An 18018-nucleotide genomic window follows, 5' to 3' on the forward strand; every position below is an offset into this window, starting at 1 on the left:
GAAAAGGGTGGAGCTTTAACAGCTCGCGCTTCACTTGCTCAACAACAACAAAGCTGGAGAATCTCACGCAGCCAAAATGATGATTGTCAGTAACAGTGTTCAGCCTTACATTGCTCAAACCGGAGTCGGACACTGATGGAGAGACTCAGGAAGAAGTTACAACTTATAGAATGCAACTGGACATTTCTGAATGATTAGTGGGCCAGGGTTTATGTAAATTTTGGGGTTTGTGATGCCACCAACGCAGGAAGAAGCTTGTTGTAGTCCTTAAAAAGTCATTTCTGTAAAAGAAAATATCTCCCTTTGCATTGAACTTTGAGCATCAGAACTGTGCCGATGTTGTTTATGGTCAAACAGCAACATTATACACTAACTAAAGTTTAAAAAGTGGCATCATAATCAAGGACCCCTTTGTGGGTCTTTGTGATAAGCTTTTTCCTCACAAAAGTGGTTTATTCAGCGTAGTGAAGCCTCTCCTCCATTGACATCCATTAAAATCCGGACTCTTGTCTCCTTCCCTGCGAACCACAGCGTTAAGGTTGCAGGCTTGTGGCTTTGTTTGTAGAAATCCTGAAGACCTTGATTAGCTGGTTCAAGTGTGTTTAATTGTGATTGGAGCTGAACTCTGAGAGACAGTGGCACTCCAGGAACTGAGTTTGACTAAATTAATACAGTTATCTAGTGATATTGTTGGTAAATGTGGAGACTGTTCCTTGGGAATGGTCACATAACCCTAAACAACCACTGCAATCACAGCATTAGATAGAACAAACATTGGTGCTATCTTTACCCTTTATGACTGAATTTAGACAGGACGTCACTGGAAAACAGGCCACAAGCAGCTGGAACAAAGAAAGAATATATATATATATATATATATATAATTATTTTCTTTCTCCATAGTACCTTTTAACCCTAGGATTATTCAGGTAGGGTAAGGAATGTCAAATCTAGTCTAAACCATAAGATACTCACCTGCCGGCAGGTTGAAGTTCTTCAGGAATGACGTAGAAGACTACCTTGTGGTTGTTCTTTGTCGAGGCTCAGTTTGTAGTTATAAGTAAAGTCTCACGGAAGGCAAACGTAACAATAAAATATCTCTTTTATTGATTACAATACAAAGCAGTTAATGCAAAATAAAACTTAAATCAGCTTAAGCTAAAAAGCTCTATATCCTAGCTTTACCCAGCAATATTGGAGATGCTGTTAAGCGCCCCTCGTTAGGGTATCAGGTGTCCTTCTACGCTTAATGCAGGCAGCATCTGAGGAGGCCTTTTACTCTTCAGACTTTTATACTAATTTTTGGGACATTCCAACTTCATATTATTCATCAATTGATCAATGTGTCTGATCCAGTCTTCCTGCTGTAGGCATATCAGTCTCTGTATCTCTTGCTTACTAGTCGGATGTCCTCCCCTTGTCGCCTACACTGTCGTCTTCTTCTAGCACTCTTCCTCTTCTTCACTGAAGTCTTCGTCTGGCTCACCTCTGCTTTAGGTTGCAACATGCTCTCTTCATCCTTATTGTTAACCTTTGTGGTTGGTTACAATCATCAAACTCAAAAACCTAACTTTCACAACTGTTGCTTAGTCATCTTATCTTATAACAAACAAAGGAAGTGTTGCAGTTACTTAATATCATAATCATTCAAGCATTCGAGCAAATAACAACATTGAAACAGGTAAATAGCAATATCAACATCAAAATCCAAAACAGTATAATATATATATATATATATATATATATATATATATATATATATATATATATATTACATCTAGGACAGCAAATCTGAGCTGATATTGTTTAACAAAGCAGGTAATGGAGCTGTAAACCCTAAAAGAGTTACAAATGCATGTGTTTGTGGATACATGTGGTGCGTTATTGACCTTCATGACTAGTTGGCTACTATGAGTCAGAAAGCATAGGATCAGCAGAATAAAATGAACAAAACTAAACTAAACACCCAATTTCTACCAAATGAAACTTGATTAAAATGGATTAAGCACATCTATAAATGTATTCGACTCATCAATAAGTCAAAGGGGAAAGAATTGTAAATCCACCCATTCACTTGAGATGCTTTTAAAGATTTTTTGTGATTCTTACATTTCTATAAAGGACAACAGTAAAGCTGAGAAGACATCTCTGTAGTTTAAAAAGATAATTGATGTTATATAACTGATGTTATATATTTTTTGTATGAGATATAGGTTATCTATTTGATTATTATGCATGTATGGATGTATATGATTAAACAGATAAAAAAATCATTAAAAAAAACAGATGAGTGGGTGATTATGTTGTTTTTTGAATAAGTAAATAAAAGAATTCTGGAAACGATGTGTTCTTTACCCTGTTCCATGAAATGAAAGTTAAAATTGAAAATGAAATGTGTAGTGTAAAACTGTACATTTTTTGTAGTTAGTATAGGCCTATGTTCCACATACCTTTCCTCGTTTTTTATAAACTGATCATCTAAACAAAAAATTGCCAATGCACTTTGCTCATGAAGTAAAAGTACAGTGTCGCACAGTACTTTTATTGCTCCGAAATCTCACCTGCATGTGGGCGTGGTCTCTGGATGTCAATCATGCGCCGCTTCACGTATCCACGGCGCTCTTGAACGCTATACAGACATATGCTGTGTGAGTGTGACCCTTAGAAAAAAAGCATGCATAAACAAACCCCACCGCCTTCTGTCTGCATAAAAACTAAAATGGGAAGGAGGGATTATCGAGAGCATTGACTGTCAGTGTGTAACATCGCAGGTGTCATGGAGAATTCACGGGCATCACTGCTGTTCAAGGCGGCCGCGGTAGCCGCGATCGGTCTCGCCGCCACTTTCGTCATGCTCGTCCAAGATCCATCAAACACGCTCTTCGGAGGTGGATACCCAGAACTGTGGCGGAGAACCGGACTGGCCGGAGCCCCTACACGGGCGGCAGCCTGCATCTTCGCGGGCGTGTTCCTTCTAGCGATGGGCTGGTTGTACAGACTGTTATTCGCTCCTTTGGAGCTGCTCCGCGGTGTGGATGAGGTGGGGTACATTGCGGAGGACGGACGCTCTCGTGCCCAGGCTGCCAACGAGGTGAGGCGGCGACGGAAAACTGGAGAATTACCGCCAGTTTATCCAAACGGCTGGTACCGGGTTTTAGACTCTCACATGCTGGAGAGAGGAGATGTGAAGAGCGTGACAGTGCTAGGTAGGTATAACAACCGCCAAAGATGGTGAATAAAGCGCAGGTGAGGTAAAACACATCACTGGAAATGTCCCACAGATTTATTTCTCCTTTTTTGTAGCAGTTGAAGTGTCATAAACAGCAGCACAGAAGCGATATAAAACACATTATTAAATCAGAAAGTGTGGGAAGAACATCGTAAAACATCACGGGACGCGTATATTATATATGTTAATCTATGTACGCATGCGTCACAGAATGCGTTTTTACGAAGAGCTTTTTAAAAGTTGATCTGGAAGAATAGCTGATATGTGTACTAGCAATTTTAACTAGTAAGAAACACATTTTTGATATCTTTTACATCTTTTACAGTTTCATTTCCATAGTTTTTTCATTCTCTTTTAACATTTAAAAACTTGTAAGATATGAATTGATGATATCAAGAATTTGTGTTTGTGCTAGGGGAAATGTAATTCCTGATATCAAAAATTACTTTTGTTACTAGTAAAAATTCCATTCCTGATATCAAGAATGATCCTTTTTAACTAGTGAAAATTGAATTGTAATGTCTATATCAAAATACTGTATCATATTCTGAGATTCATTAAAAGTCAAAACAATTTGCCATAATATGCAGGGATGCCTGTTAGACACTTGACAGTTAAAAATTATTAATGAATTACGCCAGTGTTTCCCTATGAGGCTCTGCACATTTTCAGTCATGTGTCTTCCTTCCAGTGCTGCGCAGACGCAGATAGGGGGACCGGGACTGAAATAGCTCTTCATTCACTCTTTTGTAGCCAGATGAATTTCAGGTCACTTCAAGAACAGAAACGAAGTCATTTGCATCCTAACATTCCCATCTTGATATCAATAATGCAGCTATTCTGTCACATACAGGGTGTTAGTTTTCCATGTCTGTTATTACACAGACAAATCTTACCCAATCTTTTTACCAAAGTGGTAGATGAGAGGTTGATTATTAATTTCCGTTTCATTTTTCCTCCCGCTCTTTATGTCCCTGCAGTTCAGCATAGTATATAGTGCTAGTGTCTCTAAGGTCATATGTTGATTAAATTTGATTAAACGCACAATGATAAACTATATACCTTGCATGCACTGCACGTCACTTAGTCTATAAATGTAAATACTTTATTTCTGGGCAGTATGACACGCCTATACTTCATCTAAAACGTTTTATACAACAATTCCTATACCATAAGTTTTTATGGCATAAATAACCCAACATTCAAAAGTTTAACCTATTTTGGGTGATATTTCAGATTTCACAGACAGTATGTTGAAGCATTATATATGCAGCTGATGTAATTTTTTTAGATCAGTTTCTGATTTAAAATCAGCAAGGTTATTGAGAACCTTGGTTACTGAGATGATCAGGTTTCTGGGTAAGGTAGCATCTTATTGATTTTAGACAGGGTTGCGGATCATCTGTGAATATAAAACCGTTGCCCATCATTTTCATTGTGCATTTGACAGACTGTAACCTCACAGGTTAAACTCTTGTGTACGTGCAGCTCTGTCATTGCAAAGTCTTTGTCTTTTGTTACTCATCTTGACTTTTTGTTATGTTTAAGTGTCTGTTGCTTAGCTGAGTTGTTGTAGGATGTCCTATCATGTTGCAGAGACCTTTGGGTTTTCAATGAAAACCAAACAAAACACCTTTGTAGTTTTGTCTTTGGGATACAAAGAAACACTGTTGTGCTTTTTGCAACCTGGAGACCATTGAACCTGTGTGACCTTTGATTACTTTTACAAACCTGGATGACACCACAAAAAAAATCTTATAGATAAAAGATACTGTAAATGTAAAGATACTGCACATTAGAGATATGTCTCAGAACAAATTCAGTTAACTAATCCTCATTTTACCTCACTGTGAGGCACTCTGACTGAAATTTCAAGTATATACTAAAAACATATTTGAAACAGTTCATGTGACTTGAGTGGTTCTATTTTAATATTATAAAGCGATAAGAATACTTTTTGTGCACCAAAAAAACAAAATAACGAATTTCCAACATTATCTATATGGGCCGATTTCAAAACACTGCTTCATGAAGCTTCGAAGCTTTACGAATCTTTTGTTTCAAATCAGTGGTTCGGAGCGCGTATCAAACTGCCAAAGTGAACCTTTGAAATTTCAAAACACTTATGACGTAACAAAGCCTCATTTACTGAAATCACGTGACTTTGCCACTCCGAACCACTGATTCGAAACAAAAGATTTGTAAAGCTTCGAAGCTTCATGAAGCAGTGTTTTGAAATCGCCCATCACTAGATATTGCTGAATAAAGTTTTTATTTAGTTTTTTTGGCGCACAAAAAGTATTCTCGTCGCTTCATAACATTAAGGTTGAACCACTGTAGTCACATGAACTGTTTTAAATATAACTTTAGTACCTTTCTGGGCGTCTGAAAGTGTTAATTAACTTGCTTTCAATGGAGGCCTCACTGAGGCATTGGATTTTATCAAAAATATCTTAATTTGTGTTCTGAAGATGAACGAAGGTCTTACGGGTGTGGAACGACATGAGGGTGAGTAATTAATGACTGAATTTTCATTTTTTGGGTGAACTAACCCTTTAAAGATAAAGGCACAATATGTAATTTTTTGCCACTAGAGGTCACTTATTCAAAACAAAGCCGTAGCTTGTTGATGCCTTGATTTTGCGGAATCATGGGAGGTGTTGTCTTCACGTCTACAGTCGGTGGAAAAGAATCCAGCGGGACTCGGGCAGAAATCATATTCATGGATGAGCTAATGTATTAAAGATTTATTAACATTACTGTAGTATAAAGCAGGGTGTTGGAGCGTAACAAGGCCGCTGGAGTGATTGCTAATGAGAGACAATTTGACAGTTTAAGCACAATAAGACGTGTAAGAGAAATCAGTTTAATACTCACAGAACGTGCCGTCTGACAGCCAGCTTTCTGTGCGCGTGCTTCGGATGTGTGCGGTCAGAAAACCATATGTCAAAAGTTTGAACTGTTATGGCTTTAAAGCGCATGCAAATAATAAACTTTGATGATGATGATGACAAAGAACTGCAATCTAACATGAGTGTGGCCGCGATAGAGATGATGATCAGAAACCAAACAAAAGTTTTGTTCGTTTTTGGCAGAGTATTGGAGACACGAGCTGTACAGGCTCCACCCTCTTCTAGAAAGCAGAGTGGGGAGCAGCAGCTCATTTTCATTTAAAGATACATGCATGAAAACAGAATTTTTTTCATTCCACTCAAAAATGGGCATTTACAACATGGTGGGGTATTTTGAGCTTAAACTTCAAAGACCCCTGAGACGTATATTATACTTTTAGGTCCCCTTTAAAGATATCTGTGGTTATATGCTTTCTAGATGCTTGTTGCAAGCCCACAGACTAAAAAGCAGCATCTCGGAAGTGGCACGGCTAAACTGGGTTTCCTTTAGTGATCTCAAACGGCACAACATTTAATTGCATGCAGTTACTGCTACAGCATACTTTAGTTAAATGGCCTATCGGCTAGATGTCTTATAGGAATCATGTCAGATAACAGATAACTGATATGCTTACTCAGCTCAAACACACTGCTCTCTCTCTCTCTCTCTATATATATATATATATATATATATATATATATACATAATTTGAAATGTATATAACCTTTTCATATCGACTTGGGCTATTTCTTGCTGTTTGTACTTCCTGTGTAGGACTGTATATATTTTAATGACAGAGTATTTTCACTCATATCATTGATATCAGATGCTATTGGCAGTCGTGTTTGTTGGCTTCCACTTTTTTCCTTTGTGCAATTTTGTCATCTGAGTGTAGGAACTTTTTTCAGGGGCACTGCATTGCAGGCAAATGAAACCCCTCAGGTCAGCAATAACAGAAAGGGAGTTTTTTTCGGTCCTGTAGCTGTAGACCTGAGGAGAGAATGACTGTGTAAATCAGGATTTTACATTCTTGAATGTTGCTACGCCTGTTACTGGTTATATAAAAACTGCCGCTTGCCAGACAAACAATATAGGGCTAATTATTAACTGACACACTTTACTGTTTGTTTTTAATTAATTATTAACTTTCCCATTTGGCTTATGATATAGACTGTGATGTAATAGCAAAATCTAGACCAGTGTCAGACATGCTCATTGATGTGACATGAAATGTAATTTATTTTCTAACACTGCAAACCTCCTCCTCGCTCTGTGTTTGGCCTTTTGGTTGTAAGCAAGCAGGCCAAAAAAAGTACACTTCCATAATGTGCTTTATTTTCGTGCACTAATTTTATATCCTCTAATATCTCTGTATTAAAAAACTGTATTTAGTTACCACTTGTAGTACACAAGTGGAATGTACTTCATTTTAATATATCCTGCTCACTTTATGATTTCAAATAGTCTAGAAAATCTGAAAAATATTTTTTTGCAGAATGCTGAACACATCTGTAATTTATTATGAATTCAGTGTATGGGTTAATGATTTGACGGGTCATTTTTTTTGTCCAAAGGCCTTAATAATAATAAAAAAACAATGATATGACATCCAAAGTATGTAAGGTACAACTAGATCACTTTTATTGAATCCAAAAGGTTTTAATTATATTTTGCTACATATAAAGTTATTTTAAAGATTTTGAAGTGTCAAAAGGTCATTCGGTTTAACTGTCCAAAGGCCAATACAGCCATTTAATTTGTGATTAAAATATCTTAAAATGTAATAAATCTATATATTTTTTATTCTAGCATAATTTTATAATGTCATATATCAACATAGGGCAAAATGGTATTAAAATTATATGTAGAAGTCGTTGCTTTGTTATAAGAAAGAATGTCTGGGAAAAAAGCAATCTAACTAGCTAGCTAGCTAGATATCAGCCTGTTAGCATTGTTTAAAAATGTCGTCATTTGGTTTAACCAAAAGTGTCATTCAGTATGTAAGGGGAATTTTACAGTTAAAGACCCAAAAGACCAGATAAGATGAATGAAGACCTGGAGTCAGAGTTTAAAAAAAATAAATTGAAGAAAATTTTACTGAAGAATAGTTCATCAGCAGAAGCCAGCTTCAAGTCTCACAGGGAGTTCGTAGGTCACTCCGCGTACATTCACATTTACACAATTATACTCTAACAGAGTCTGCTAAATACATCATTACTTCAGGTTGAATGATTCTGATTGGCTAAGAAAAATGGACAAAATTAGTAATCTTCCACACATGGACAGATATTTAAAAGCATATCTCCATCCACCACGATGCTGACGATTGGTCCCTGAACTTAGGCACAGGATGTCCTGTTAAGTCATGAAAAGGCGTCTGCAGGTCTCAAGCAGAGTGCCAATTGTCCATTGATACCAATACAGGACCTACACACAGAACACTAGCGCACATACACAGATACACGATTCACAACTTCTTCAAGGTTGAAGTTGATCTGAGCTCTTTTTTTGACTTTTTTTGGTGACAAATATTGTCCATCTTGTAAAACTTGACAAAAGCAGTGTTAATTGATTATAAAAACCACATAATCTCATTGTTAACATTTAATAAAACTTCAAAATTAATTATGTCTCCATTAAGTTTTTTTTACACTTTTAAAAACCTTATTCGTCAATGACCCGTATATAGAGGTCTATGTTTGGATGCGGCTGGTCTGTGGCAGTTACCCAATTAAAGATTCAGTAAGTGATTTCTAAAAAACGCTGTTGAAAGTGGATCTTACTGAGCACCACAACAAAATTGTAGCCAATCAGCAGTAGGGGGTGTATACACTCGTGATGGGGGAGGAGAGAGAGTGAGCAAGAGGGAGATCATTGGAAAAAGAGGGGTTATGATCGGGCAAGAGCTTTAATATCAGAAATGCTTTCCAGCACTGAAGAGACCTAAGCAGGAAGGCCTGAAAACGGATGCAGAGGTTGCGTTGGTTCTGCTCTACAGTATATGTGACTAACATTGGTTTTGAGTGTGTGCTGCTGGTGACTAATAACAAACTCTTAGTTGTACTGTATATACTTGTGTACTGTATGTTCATTTTTTGTTCTTCCTTGTTGTTCATTCGTCATCTTTGCTTTATTTTTCGCAAAGCTTTTTTTGCTATGATAAAGAGACATCCACTCTTGCATTGCCTGTTTGTGCATTTCGGGGGTGGAGCAATGAAGGGAGGGATGTGTATGTTTGGGTTGATTTCAACAATGTTCAACAGTGATTCTCAGAAATCACTTACTGCACCTTTAACCTGAAGCAGTCACTTCGTTCTTTTTGTGAAAGACCAATACTGCCCTCTTCAGTTTATTGTAACCAATTGCGGCATACAATACTATTTTTATTGTTAAAGACTACAGCAAAATGAAAAAATGACATTTATTTGTATTTTTCTCCAGGACAGCAGGTGGCAGTGTTCCGTGGGCAGGATGGCAAAGCCTATGTGGTGGATGCTTACTGCCCCCACTTAGGTGCCAACCTGGCTGTGGGGGGGCGAGTCGTAGGGGGCTGCATTGAATGCCCCTTCCACGGGTGGCAGTTCCGTGGAGTCGATGGGAAATGTGTCAAGATTCCATATGCAGATAAAGGTAAGAAATCAAAAAAGAAATTAAGATGTGTTTTCTATGTTCTTGATTTGATGACTATTGTTTTTGTTGCATAAAAATGTAAGTATAAGTGCAAAGGACATGTACAAGTACTTTTTAGACATACACTACAATCAAAAAGTTAAGAATTTTTAAATGTTTTTGAAAGAAGTCTTGTATGCTTACCATTTATTTGATTAAAATACAGTTGAAACTAATTTTTGTAAAATGTCATTACTATTAAAAATAACGCTCATCTATTTTCATATATTTTAAAATGTAATTTATTCCTGTGATGCAAAGCTGGCTTTTCTGCATCATTACTCCAGTCTTCAGTGTCACATAATCCTTCAGAAATCATTCTAATATGCTGATTTGCTGTTCAGGGAACATTTGTTATTATTATTAATCTTGAAAACAGTTTTTTTTTTTTTTGTGGAAACTGATAATTTTTTAAGGATTCTTTGATGAATAGAAAGTTCATTTGTAACATAAATACAAAGTTCTGTCATGAAACTCTAGATGGCGCAGGCTGATAGGTCCTTATCTGCTTGCAATCACATCATTCTCTATAGGGCACGGCTGATTGGTTCCTGCTGTATCAGTAGCCAATGAGCTCGCTGCTCAACCTTCAAATACTTGGTCAGCATTTGCTGTAGCAGCTGCAGAGCGCTTTCAGAAACCCTCCACCTTCCCCAGCTCCACCTGTATAGATCTGCTACGGGTAATTCATGTATTCTGTTGTACAGCAGCAGCATAGCAGATATAGCAGACATCAGCATTGTCATATCCATTACCATGCCAAACACTCCTAGAGTTGTCATGACAGAAATGCATCCTTGCTGAATTAAAGTATTAATTTCTTTAAAATAAAATCATACTGAGCCTAAAACATTTCATCGACAGTGTGTTTGACATTTGTTTGGATGTTTTTTAGTGCCTGAGTTTGCGAAGGTGCGGTGTTGGCCCAGCTGCGAGATCAACGGGCAGGTTCTGGTGTGGTTTCACTGTGACGGGCTCGAGCCCAGCTGGAGAGTGCCAGAACAGAGCGAGATCACCCGCGGGGAATGGGTGTACCGCGGTCGTACCGAACACTTTATTAATGCACACATTGAGGTGAGAGAGCATATATGTAATTCATCTCATATGCGAATAACAGGTTTGTATGACAGTCATTTTAATTCACACTTTTGGCTCTCTCAGGAGATTCCAGAGAACGCTGCGGACATCGCACACTTGGCTCATTTGCACACTCCAGGTATCGTCAGTGGAGTTGATCTGCGCTATACTAACAGCAAGACCTGGGAGTTTATACGGCATGACTGGAAGGTTTGATTCCTCACATAGACATTCATCCTAGGGAGAAATGCCATTGTCAACAGCAGTGTTATTTTAGCATCAGTGAAATACTATGATCATTTTTATTAATATTTCTAATTAGATTTTATTTTTATATTTTAACTTTAATTTTAGTATTTTTTTGTTTGTTTTTTGTCATTTTTATTAGTTTTTTTTATTAATTTTTATTTTTATTTAAGTTTTAGTTTATTTAGTTTTAGTTATTTTAGTACTTAAAGTTAAGCTAAATGAAAATGAGAAATGTTGTCTAAGTTTTTTTTAATATTTTATTTTGTTAGCATTTATTTTGTTTCAAGTAATGGAAAATGTTTTTTATGGTTTTAGTTTTTGTTAACAATAATAACCCTGGTCAACAGTTTTTATCTTGTTATGCAGAGGAGAACTAGGATACATGGTTGAATTAAAATGGATAGCACTATCATAAAACCATAAAAATATAGCAATATCTTGTAAGCTCCTCTCTTCTTTAAAAACACACTTCCTTATATGTCTATGTGTGTTGAGTTGGTACTTGATTAAAGGAGCCTTATAACTACACTTTTATAGTATTTCATTTATATAATCCCATATATAATGTTGTTCAAGATCTTTTATTAATAACTTTCCAAGTTTACTAAACAGTTTTGTCACTGTACCTTTAAGAAAAAATATTAATATGTAAATTACTTATGTTATGAGTGGACTGGACCATTTTTATTTAAAAAGAGCTAGTTTAATACTGTTTTCCATTTCATTTTACAGCGTTAGTTTACCCAAAAATGAAAATTCTGTCATTAATTACTCACCCCCGTGTCGTTCTACACACGTAAGACAAATTAAGATGTTTTTGATTAAATCCGATGGCTCAGTGAGGTCTGCATTGCCAGCAAGATAATTAACACTTTCAGATGCCCAGAAAGGTACTAAAGACGTATTTAAAACAGTTCATGTGACTACAGTGGTTCAACCTTAATGGTATGAAGTGACGAGAATACTTTTTGTGCACCAAAAAAACAAAATAATGACTTTATTCAACAATATCTAGTGATGGGCGATTTCAAAACACTGCTTCATGAAGCTTTGAAGCTTTACGAATCAGGGGTTCAGAGAGTGCATCAAACTGCCAAAATCACGCCCCCCGAAACTCTTATGAAGTAACGAAGCCTCGTTTACTGAAATCACGTGACTTTGGCAGTTTGATACATGCTCAGAACCACTGATTCAAAACAAAAGATTCGTAAAGCTTCGAAGCTTCATGAAGCAGTGTTTTGAAATCGCTTCATAACATTAAGGTTGAACCACTGTAGTCACATGAACTGTTTTAAATATGTCTTTAGTAGCTTTCTGGGCAATGAAAGTGTTGATTGCCTTGCTGTCAATGGAGGCCTCACTGAGCCATCGGATTTTATCAAAAATATCTTAATTTGTGTTCCAAAGATGAACGAAGGTCTTACGAGTGTGGAACGACATGAGGGTGAGTAATTAATTACAGAATTTTCATTTTTGAAAAAATTAGTTAAATTCTGTCATTATTTGCTCCCCCTCATGTTGTTCCAAACCTGTATGACTTGATTTGTGTGTGTATTTTCCAGGTGGAATGGAAACCCGAGCCCGAGCCAAACAAGCACTGCTCACAGATGTTGGTGAAACATGCTCTCACTGTGTTCGGTCGTCACTGGCCTCTTCTTGATTTGGACGTCATGGCCAGACAGGTAATGACTGGACCGTCAGCTAGAGGGCGTATGTGAGGCATGCAGACTGTGAGAAAGGCCTGGAGACTGACTGATTAGAAGAATGGAAAGAAAGTCATGGATGATCTTGAACGCAACAGCAGTGTCTTGATCTCTGTGTTCTGTGGGTGGTTCGCTGTATTTTAAGCAGTTACGCGAGCGCATACAGAGCATGCTTTTATATAAATTAAATATGTGCGTGTGTGTGTGTGTGCGTGTGTGTGTGCATGTGATGCTGTTATTCATTGCTGTGGGATGTGTCAGATTTACAAATGAGATGCTTTTGTTGTACAGTGATGTATGGCTGCGCTCAATGCAGATCCTTTTCTTTATGAATCACATATTATGGGTTAAATAATTCAAAAAATATTAAGCTTTTCTGTCCTTTTACAAATGTTTTGTAAAATTTAATTCACAAAAATGGTTACACTTTAAAATATGGTTCTGTTGTTTTTTATTACTAATTCATTTTTGTACATTATTTAATGTTAGATAATATTTATTAGATAGATGTATTATATTTCTTTAATAATTTATTATTTTATTTGTTAAATTATTAATATACTTATATTTTTATGTATACTTAACATATTTTTCATTGTCAATATATGTTTGTTCATATTACATTAGCTAATGGTAATGTATATGAAATTAACATTAAACAAAGTTAATTAATGCTCTAAAAATATTGTTAATTTTGTTGCATTAATGTTAATATATAGAAGCCTATAGTAAAGTGTAACCTTTTCTTTGTTTTCATGTCTATGTAGCAGTCCAAGTCTCAATGCCATAATTTTCCTTCATGGTCAGTTGTGCAACATTTTTCTTTTTGTGTCGTCTGAAAAGGAATAGTCTTGTCGCCATAGTGACGGTGAATAATCCTAATGGTATGTGTGAAAACAGTTGTAATTCAAGGCTGTGCTTGGATCTTCACTTGAGGTCGAAGTTAAAAAGAGTCTGAATCCTTGAGGGTGGAAAGTGCTATAGGCGTGAGAAGCAAAATCTATCTGTATTAGGGAAGATTTGTTATGATGTATATGAATGAATCAATTTGATCTGGTCTTACGCAGCAGAATGCAGCATAGATGACATGTCATTTACTCCCTGATGATATGAAATATATATTTCATGTTTGCAGGTGGGTCCAGGTGTGGTTTTCCTGCTCTTTGAACACCGTTTCTTGGGTCGGGGTGTGATGATGCACTGTGTTACCCCAGTCGAGCCGCTACTGCAGTGTGTTTCACACACCATCTTCTACCAGAACACCATCCCTCCCCTGGTACCCAAGTTCATTCTTCGGGCAGAATGCATCCAGGTAACATGAAGGGTCAACAAAGCAGATTTGAAATTTGGAATTGTACATTAATTGACAACATTGTTACATGTTGCGTTCTGAAAAGTTTCTCATCCCAAACACTATCGTTCAAAAGTTTGGGGTCAGTAAGATTTTTTAAAATTATTTTTACTATTATGCTCACCAAGGCTGCATTTGTTGAATATATAGTTGAATATATTGAATAAATATAGTAAAAACAGTAATATTGTGAAATTGTTATCTATTTTCTATTCATGTGTCATGCTTTTCTCTTATTAGCAATCGCTCCAGCGGCCTTGTTCCACTGCAACAACCTGTTTCATACTACAGTGATGTTAATAAATCTTTAATACATTAGCTCATCCATGAATATGTCCTGTCAGATTCTTTTCCACCGGCTGTAGACGTGAAGTCAACATCTCCCATGATTCCGCGAAATCAAGGCGTTATCAAGCTCAACCTTTGTTTTGAATAAGCGACCACTAGTGGTGAAAAAGTACATATTGTGCCTTTAGGAAACATTTCTTACTATTATCAATGTTGAAAACAGTTATGCTGTCTAATATGTTTGTGAAAACAGGATTCTTTGATCAAAATAAAGTTATTTTATTAATATATATATATATATATATATATATATATATATACACACTATATTGCCAAAAGTTTTGGGACGGCTGCCTTTACATGCACATGAACTTTAATGACATCCCATTCTTAATCCGTAGGGTTTAATATGGAGTTGGCTCACCCTTTGCAGCTATAACAGCCTCAACTCTTCTGGGAAGGCTTTCCACAAGGTTTAGGAGTGTGTTTATGGGAATTTTTGACCATTCTTCTAGAAGCACGTTTGTGAGGTCAGGCAGTAATGTTGGACAAGAAGGCCTGGCTCGCAGTCTCCGCTCTAATTCATCCCAAAGATGTTCTATCAGGTTGAGGTCAGGACTCTGTGCAGGCCAGTCCCTCCACACCAAACTCACTCATCCATGTCTTTATGGACCTTGTTTGTGCACAGGTGTGCAGTCATGTTGGAACAGGAAGGGACCATCCACAAACTCTTCCCACAAAGTTGGGAGCATGAAATTGTCCAAAATGTCTTGGTATGCTGAAGCATTAAGAGTTCCTTTCACTGGAACTAAGGGGTCAAGGTCAACCCCTGAAAAACAACCCCACACCATAATCCCCCCTCCACCAAACTTTACACTTGTCACAATGCAGTCAGGCAAGTACCATTCTCCTGGCAACCGCCAAACCCAGACTCGTCCATCAGATTGCCAGACAGAGAAGCGTGATTCGTCACTCCAGAGAACACGTCTCCACTGCTCTAGAGTCCAGTGGCGGCGTGCTTTAAACCACTGCATCTGACGCTTTGCATTGCACTTGGTGATGTAAGACTTGGATGCAGCTGCTCGGCCATGGAAACCTATTCCATGAAGCTCTCTACGCACTGTTCTTGAGCTAATCTGAAGGCCACACAAAGCTTGGAGGTCTGTAGCTATTGACTCTGCAGAAAGTTGGCGACTTCTGCGCACTGTGCGCCTCAGCATGTGCTGACCTCTCTCTGTGATTTTACGTGGCCTACCACTTCATGGCTGAGTTGCTGTTGTTCCCAATTGCTTCCACTTTGTTATGATACCACTAACAGTTGACCGTGGAATATTTAGTAGTGAGGAAATTTCACGAATGGACTTATTATACAGGTGGAAACCTATCACGGTAACACGCTTGAATTCACTGAGCTCCTGAGAGCGACCAATTCTTTCACAAATGTTTGTAGAAGCAGTCTGCATGCCTAGGTGCTTGATTTTATACACCTGTGGCCATGGAAGTGATTGGAATGCATGAATTCAATGATTTGGAGGGGTGTCCCAATACTTTTGGCAATATAGTGTATATATATGCTGCATAGGTTTATTGTAACTATACAAAATAACATAAAATAATATGCTATTTTGTATAGTTACAAAAAACCTACCAAAGGATGTATACGAGATGTCTCAACTCATGGTTTTATTGTTACAGTTCGAACGAGATGTGATGATCTGGAACAACAAGACGTACATCTCCAAACCTATGCTTGTGAAAGAAGACTCAGCTATTCAGAAACACAGACGCTGGTTCAGTCAGTTCTACAGCGAGAACAGCCCTCGACTGCGCTACCAGCACGACACTCTGGACTTCTGAACATGAGCTATGCTTCAACAGATATGGGTTGCTAAAAGGCCAATACCAATATTTTTTTAAACAAAGCTGATATTTTGTTGATATTAAAAAAAAAAAAAAAATCATTATGCAAAAATGATAATTGAGCAGTTCTTTTTAACAAAACATTGTTTTAACCACCAACATATGCAAAGACAATAATAAAGCAAATGCAAAATAAAAGTGCAAAAGTTGTGTAAAAGTCCTTCTTTCATAAGGACTATTCGTCCTTGTTGAAGTGCCTCAGACAATCATCTGTCAGTAAATAATAGTGCATTTCAAACTACTGTGCTGCTGAACTTCTTGATTGCAGAATTATACACTACATCTACTGCAATCTAGGTTGGGATTGGACAGTCTGAGAGTCCTCTAAGCTTCAGTAAGCAATAAGCCAAAGCCCAGAATTGCCTGTCTTTGCAGAAGCGCCAGGTCTTGTACACAAACCTATGCACAATGTGAACTTGGATGCAAAAGGAAGTTCCCAGAAGTTCTCTTAGATGTACCTTGAATAATGCATGAGTGTTGTTCTGCCCCCAGATAGAACTGTTTCATATTAAACATTGGCACATAGCTCACCCCACGCCATTTGTGCTACAGACAGGATGCCTAAAAAAAGAGGTGTTCTTTTACTTTTGTAAGCAATTGCCTGGTGAATGATTAAAAAACCCTGTTTTTAAAACTCCTACGTATACTTCAATTGCAATTAATTACAGGAAAAATGTGCGATTAATTGGTTAAATTTTTTTTAATCGTTTGACAGCACTGATAGATAGATAGATAGAGAGATAGACAGACAAAATCCTAATATTTGATTGAGCTTTGATTCGTTTACTGTGACAGGACTGAAAGGCCTTCTTCAGGTTTCAGGTTTCTAATTAAATGTTTATTCTCCAAGCTTGTTAATAAAGGCGCCTGCCATTATCCAATAGACCAAAACACACTGTGGAAATTAGTGTCCACCAAATAGCTGCCAAGTAGGTAGTGCAATTACTGGACATGTTGCTATCAATTACCATCAATGATGGTTATCTGCTCAAAAGGGACATTGCTGCAGTGCAGTTCCAGTGCAGTTCATCTGATTCCATCCACTGTCTGTCTCATAACGCTAACTGGCATTATGAATATGTTTGACCATTCTGACAGGATGTGTCTATGACATGCACCATATGTTAGGTCTTGCCCGGTTAATACATCCTGATTGTCATCTAGCGAGATGGCGCGATCATGCTGGGTGATTGCCCTAAACATATGCTGGTATGCAGATGTTTCACCCTCGTTAATTAAGCCTTCTGAACAGCTCATCTCCTGTCGTCCCTGCAGTGTCTTGTGTGTTTTGTGTGTCTGTGTTCAAAGAGCATGCATGGATGTACAGACTGTTCCTCTGCTGAGTCTTTCTGTGCTGACTGGTGCAAAACAAGGGGAGGAAAATTATGACATACTCTGTGACAGCCTCTAGAGATTCTGAATGAGATGATCTATGATTGAATAATGATTCTTTTAGACTCTTATTTGGTTTAAACTGAATGAAATCGCCATCGTTTGGCTATTTATTTACATTATTGCCATAAAATGTCATATATATATATATATATATATATATATATATAATTAAAATAATATTAATTTAAAATATTATTAATTTAAAATTATTGTTTTATTGCATCAAATGAATGCAAATTCAATTA

At 37.2% G+C, this 18018-nt stretch overlaps 1 protein-coding gene across 1 annotated transcript; it reads left to right on the forward strand.

The window, feature by feature from the left end:
* Positions 1–2547: 2547 nt before the first annotated feature.
* On the forward strand, positions 2548–16524 carry LOC127503337 (cholesterol 7-desaturase nvd). Its single transcript, XM_051876992.1, has 7 exons — positions 2548–3206; positions 9563–9751; positions 10686–10864; positions 10952–11077; positions 12679–12798; positions 13955–14131; positions 16154–16524. Exons 1-7 carry the CDS (start codon positions 2777–2779, stop codon positions 16313–16315), a joined length of 1383 nt encoding a protein of 460 aa, XP_051732952.1. The 5' UTR covers positions 2548–2776; the 3' UTR covers positions 16316–16524.
* The last annotated feature ends 1494 nt before the right edge of the window (positions 16525–18018 follow it).

Source organism: Ctenopharyngodon idella, chromosome 21 (genome assembly GCF_019924925.1).
Source record: "Ctenopharyngodon idella isolate HZGC_01 chromosome 21, HZGC01, whole genome shotgun sequence".
Classification (NCBI taxonomy): Eukaryota; Metazoa; Chordata; class Actinopteri; order Cypriniformes; family Xenocyprididae; genus Ctenopharyngodon; species Ctenopharyngodon idella.

Coding starts and splice junctions, on each gene's coding strand:
- LOC127503337 (XM_051876992.1), top strand. CDS start 2,777: ATGGAGAATTCACGGGCATCACTGCTGTTCAAGGCGGCCGCGGTAGCC. Junction 9,752..10,685: donor GATTCCATATGCAGATAAAG/GTAAGAAATCAA, acceptor GATGTTTTTTAG/TGCCTGAGTTTGCGAAGGTG. Junction 14,132..16,153: donor TTCGGGCAGAATGCATCCAG/GTAACATGAAGG, acceptor TTATTGTTACAG/TTCGAACGAGATGTGATGAT.